The sequence below is a fragment of the Marmota monax genome, unplaced genomic scaffold (genome assembly GCF_021218885.2).
Source record: "Marmota monax isolate L192 unplaced genomic scaffold, Marmota_monax_Labrador192_F-V1.1 WCK01_AAM20220418_F8-fsc01323, whole genome shotgun sequence".
In the NCBI taxonomy this organism is placed as follows: domain Eukaryota; kingdom Metazoa; phylum Chordata; class Mammalia; order Rodentia; family Sciuridae; genus Marmota; species Marmota monax.
This window is the reverse complement of record NW_026694079.1, coordinates 40,572-47,027: the sequence shown is the minus strand read 5'-3', so window position 1 is coordinate 47,027 and position 6,456 is coordinate 40,572. Positions and strand designations below refer to the sequence as shown.

The 6,456-nt window shown below is 37.8% G+C and overlaps 1 protein-coding gene across 1 annotated transcript; it reads right to left on the bottom strand.

The window, feature by feature from the left end:
- Positions 1 to 1,238: 1,238 nt before the first annotated feature.
- LOC124106683 (histone acetyltransferase KAT2B-like) lies at positions 1,239 to 4,665 on the bottom strand. Its single transcript, XM_046464366.2, is given in 3 exon segments — positions 1,239 to 3,038; positions 3,041 to 3,611; positions 3,613 to 4,665. Coding segments are annotated over 3 exon segments (2,505 nt in total). The 3' UTR covers positions 1,239 to 2,157.
- Between the last annotated feature and the right edge of the window lie 1,791 nt (positions 4,666 to 6,456).

Sequence of the window (6,456 nt, the reverse complement as noted above, 5' to 3'; positions counted from 1 at the left end):
ACTTAGTCCATTTCTGCTACTAATATCATTACTCATGTCATTGTCTTCAGTATTGTAGCAAAAGCATCCCAATTTTTTTCCAGATACTAAGTATTTCCCTATCCAGTTATGAATCATGTTAGCTTAGACAACATAATTTAAAACATAAACTAATAATACTTAAATATCCCTTCATTAGAGTTTTCCCAATAATCTGTGTACAGTATTACCAAACTATGACACTCAGAGCCAGGATAATGAAATTCTCAATACAACAATATTTATTAGATAGTTTTTTTTTTGATTTTTAAAATATAATTTAAAACTATTTTGTACCAGTACAATATATTAATTTTACAAATGTAAAATTTTATCAGCTGTTAAAGCATTTGCAAAAACCACAATTCTACTTCAGCTTTATTGCACAGTATCTATAAGAAAATATTAATTTTTAAATTAGAAAACATAAAAATGCTTTCAATATAGAAGAGACAATCTGATTTTAAAGACAATACTCTATAAGAATGTCTACCCAGAAAATAACAAACTTTCACAGGATACCAAGCTGAACAGATGCTTCGGCAAATCCGGTACAAAGCTCTGTTTAAAACCAGTCCAAGATACTTTTCCAAACTGTATCATCATTCTTCATTAGAAATCTAGACACCACTCAAGGTGGTTTCTTATACTAAAAAAAAAAAGTTGAGGAGTTTTTCAAATGTGAGCATTCTGAACATCCCTTATACATCAAAAACAATACTTCCAACTTAATAGTCATTTGCAAGTTTTTTTTCCTTCATACAGATTATTTCTGACAACTGTTTTTAATGACTACTGATGACCCATTTTAATTTATGCTGATAGAAAACATAAGTTAAATTACATTTTTAAAACCTCGTCCTTTACAAAATCAGTTTATAAATTTGCATCATAAAAATTAGTGTCGAAACCATCCAGATGGCCTTCATTTATATGGTGGTATATTAGTTGGTTTTCCCAGAGTTGGGGTGGCAGATGTCCCACTTTTCTATGTAGTGTAATCAGTAAATAAAACCAAGCACTAAGCTGGAATCCCAAGACAGGTTAGTTAGTAAGACCGTGTGATGGATTTCAGTGGGATAGAACCCTGGACCCATACAGCGATGTAGGTGTTAAAATACTGACAGCAAACCTTGGTGGGAACTTAATTCACCTCAAACAATAAACATAATCTGGAGATCCAAAAAGAAAATGATTCACATAGTCTTTATTTGGTGGGGTTGTGTGTATCACAAAAAGAGGAAAAAATCCTCATTTATTAGAGCAAAGACTCACCAGATTGATAGATGTATTGACTATCACATCTTTTCCTATTAAAGCACATTGATTTGATCTCAAGTGTTTTCAAGTGTATGCCTTTGTGGCCTAGGAAATTATCTTTTGGAACTTATGGCCTGCATAAGCTAAGTCAACATGATATTACATTTTTATGTAGAGAAAAGAATTATAGAAATAGTGGTTATACACTCACAAATTTGTTGTAGGTACACAGAATTATCAAAACCCCAGATGCTTATAAAAAGTTTGCATTATTTAGAATTTGTTCCTTAGGAATCAAAGCAGTTTGCTTTTGTGAAACTGCATTTTTCAGAACTGCTCAAAGCACCTCATCTAGATGAGTGTTTTAAAAATATATATATATAAAAAGTCTACAATGAGACTTCAACATCACATATTTAACCTTTTACAGGGCTCTTTATCATGTATCCCTTCCTTAAAGTCCTTCAGAATAAAATAAAAATAAACTCTCACATTCCATTAGAAAAAAATGGAAACATTCATGGTCTGAAAATTTTCTAGATTCCCCCAAATCATGGTACTATGTGCAATTTCCTCACATACAGGTTTTGAGGAAACACCTGATCATCTATCATGGAATAGTTGGCTAACGGACATGCCATAGAAAATTTACATAATAGTAGTAAATAGATTAAAATCTATTCCATAAAATAAAAATGTTCTATGACTTCAATTTAAATACATATCTGAAAGCTAAAAGGAGGTTTTTCTGTTTTTCAAAAGTGCTAATTATTACATTTACAAGTCTCTTCAACATATCATCCAATTCTTTAAAAAACTAAACCACCTTGCTTTAGGCACACTGCTCAATGAGTTTCTAAGAAGCAGAGGGAAAAGAAATCACTTGTCAATTAATCCAGCTTCCTTAATTTTACTGAAGAAGAATTTCTCCAGGATATTGGCACATTTGTAGTATTCACTCTCAGGGGGGTTGTACTCTTTGCAATTGGTAAAAACTCGCTGTAAGTCTGCCATGAATAATTTCTTAGACACGTAGTACCTATTCTTGAGGCGTTCACTCATGGTTTTCAGATCCATGGGGAACCTTATAACTTCATAATATCCGGGAGCTTCTGTTCTCTTCACAGGTTCCATGAAGGGCCAAGCGCTTTGATGGCTCTTCACCTGCTGGAGGATGCTCTTGAGGGTGCTGTACAGTTGGTCAGGATCTTTGGGCTCTTTACTTTTCTCTTTTCCACTTGGTTTCCAGCCTGTCTCTCTAATTCCAGGAATGCTTTCTATAGGAATCTGTCGAACTCCATCTTTAAAACAGGAAAGTCCAGGGTAGACTTTACGAATCTGGGCCTGTTTTCGTTCTATCAGCTTTTTAATTATCTCCTTCTGCTTTTTAATAATGACGGAAAATTCTGTGTATGGAATTCGGGGATTTAGCTCACATCCCATCAAAGTGGCGCCTTCATAATCCTTGATGTAGCCCACGTATTTGGTTTTAGGTATTTTAATTTCTTTGGAAAAACCCTGTTTCTTGAAGTATCCGATTGCATATTCATCTGCATATGTGAGGAAGTTCAGGATGTCATGTTTTATATGATATTCTTTCAAATGATTCATCAGATGTGTTCCATAGCCCTTGACTTGCTCATTTGAGGTTACAGCACAGAAAACAATCTCTGCGAATCCTTGGGATGGGAACATACGGAAACAGATACCACCAATAACACGGCCATCTTTAATTAAAGCAAGGGTTTTGTGTTTCGGTCAAAGACAAGCCGTGTGATGTATTCTTTTGGCATTCGGGGCAGCTGATGGGAGAACACATTCTGTAGGCCAACCAGCCACATCAGGATCTTCTTGTTTGGTTTCTGGTTCAGGGAATTGCCGATCACATGAAACTCGATTACACCTCTCCGTTCTTCCAGCCTTGCTGCCTCGTCCCTAGCCGAATGTGCTGACAAAAAATTGGTCTCTGGTCCAAGCATCGCTGCAGGGTCTGTGATGGTAGACATGACCTCATTGATCAATTCCATAGGAATATCCCCCATAACTCGGGGTCTCTTGGCCTCCTCCAGAACGTGAGAGTCATTCATTTTCCTCTTTTCTCCTGGGTTTGCCTCAAGCCCAGAAGAGGCTTTGCAAGCAGGACTGGTGCTCCCTCCATTTGGCTGCTCAAGAGAAGATGAGTTTGAATTGTATGAAACTGTCCCAGCCACAGGAGGTGGATTGATAACTGTTTGGATTCCTAGCTGGCTGGTTCTGGAAGAGGCTGAAAGAAAATCCTGATCCCAGATAGGAGAGTTTTGACTATAAACTTCTTCCTCTAATATGGACAAAAAACTTTGGGAAATGGGTGAGGATTAGAGTTCGTTTCTCAAGAGGCAGTTTGTCTTTTTCCTGTCTTGCTTGTTCCAGGAGCTGTCGCCTCATGACAGTGAAGACTGAGCGAAGCAATGTTCTCCCGAACACCTGGGTGGTTTCATACCGAGGTAGACTGTCACAGAACTGTGGCACATTGCAGTAACACAGCCACCTTGTGTAGTTCTCTTTGTATCCAGAAATATCATCGTTGGGAGATCGTAGTCTACGTTGAGATGGTGCCTCCAGATGCCAATAGTTGATGCGGTTTAGGAACATTTTGGCCAACTCAACAATCGTTTGCCTTTCTTTTTATGGTAGGTGACTAAATTTGTACTGGACAAAGTTATTCACACCCTGCTCAATACTAGGTTTTTCAAATGGAGGCTTCTTCTCCAAAGAGCCTTCAACCACAGGTTTTCCTCTTTGTAAAATAGATTTTCTCAAGAGCTTGAAGAGATAGAAATAAACTTGTTTGGTATCTGCATCTTCTTCCTTGTGGACGCAGGTAAAGAGATATTCCACATCCAACACTATTCCCAGGAGTCTGTTCATTTCTTCCTCTGACACATTCTCCAGGTGGGAAACATGAGCAGCTAGGGCATGGCTACAACTCTGGCAGGATTCCGTGAGACTGACAATGATCTGCTGCAGATCGGCTCTGGGGGGAGTGGGAGAGGGGTTGGGGTTTTTCCAGCCATTACATTTACAGGATTCCTCGGCCTTGCAGGCGGAGTACACTCCGAGTTTCTCCAGTTTCTTGGCCTGCGGGGCGGAGCGCAGCTGAGCCTTCTTCACCGCGATCCGGGCCGAGCCACCGCCTCCCGGTCCTTAGGCCGTGCCAGCCGCAGCCACTGCTGTCGCCGGACCGCAGGCGCCCGAGCCCCCGGCGGCGGCGGCGGCGGCGGCACAGGGGGAGCCCTGCGGCGGCGCGGGCGGCAGCGCTGCGGGCGGAGGGGGCAGCGCCCCGGCCCCGGCCCCTGCCCCGACTCCTGCCCCGCAGCCGCCCGGCCCGGCCCCGCCAGCCTCGGACATGCCGCTCCAGAGCACGGCAGGAGGCGCGAGTGTCAGGCGCCGCCGCCGCCAGGGTCTCCCGCTCGGGCTTTGGTCCTAGATAGTTTTCATGTATAATTATTTTCTGTATACTGAATTCATACTTCATTATTTTGTTTTCACTTTATGGTTAACAGGTGGACATCTTAAAACACAACATGAGGTGTGTTATGAATCCCACACTGCTCTTCACCCATGTATCAAGCTTGAGCTACATATGTCTTTATGGCTAGCAGTTACTTAATAGATCCATGTCAGTGTCTGAAACGAAACAATGGATAGAAGATGGCAAAGCTGTTGGGTCCATCTTCCTTTGCATGCTTGAATAACACCATCTGACTAATTCATCTTTGCTGTATAGCTGCTCCAATTCTGCTTTGGAAAATGAGAAGTTAGGAGCAGTCAATGGTTGGTCATAATTTGTCCTTCTTTAACCTCTCTACTCAGATTTTTGCAACAAACTGAAAAAAAAAATATTAGTTTTAGAGTTTTGTATTTATTTAAAAGATACTACAATACCCATACAATATTTAATATAATTAATATACTATTATAGTATAGTTAATTAGGACATTTGTTTTCTTATTTTAGAGTTTTTGTATGTATTCTATTAATGGTATGGATTCAAGCCTTTTATTAGATATGCATTTGTAATGTTTTCTCTCATTCTTTGCCCCCCCCCCATTCTCTTAATGGTGTATTTTATAGAACAGAAGATATTAATTTTAATAAACTTCATTATATTAACTTTTCCTTCATAGATTATGCTACTGATATTGTATTTATGAATTTATGACCAAATAAATTAGTGTCGATTTTTTCTTATGTTTAAAGAATTTTTATAGGTGCATTTTACCTTTTAATCCATGATGTATTTTGAGTTAATATTTGTGAAAACTCTAAGGTCTCTGTTGATATTCTTTTTTATTTTTATTTTTTAAATTTTCTTTTACAAAATCTAGTTTTTATAGCACAGCTTGGAAATAATCGACATTTTAACAGTACTGAGTCTTCAGACGGATAAATGTAGACTATCTCTGGATTTAATTAGATCTTCCTTTTGATATTTTTAACCATTGTTTCATAGATTTTCAAATATAGATCCTGAAGACATTTTTTAGGTTACTATCTTTGTATTTCATTTTTCCTGCTATTATTTTAAGTGTTATGTTTTCTTCAGTTTCCAATTGTTTATTTCTGGTTATTAGAAAGCAATTGATTTTTTTGCATTAATTATGTAATCTGAACTATATATATTTTTATGTCCAAGGGCTTTTTAATGTTATTTATTCTTTCAAGATTGTCTACATAGACAATCACATCACCTACCCATAGAGAAAGTTTTCTATATTGTTTTCTGATCAATATGCCCTTTATTTCTTTTAATTTTTCTATTCTACTTTGTAAGATCTCTAGCAGAATAATGAGTAGGAGTGATACAATTTAATAGCCTTGAATCATTTTTGACCTACAGGAAAAGTATGTGTTTCCTCACAATTAACTAAGAAGTTAGCTCCAGTAGTTTTTAACTGTTCTCAGCCTATTGAAGAAACTCTTCTTTTTCTAGGTTGTAGAAAATATAATGAATGGAGCTCTGGCCATGTCAAACGATTTTTCTATGCCTACTGGTATTATCAGTGGATTGTTTCAGTCTGTACACATGCTTGATTGCATTGATTGAGTTTTAAATTGCTAAATCAACCTTACATCTCTGGAAGAAATCCATCTTGTTTCTTATATATCACTATTTTACATACTTTTAATTCAATTTGC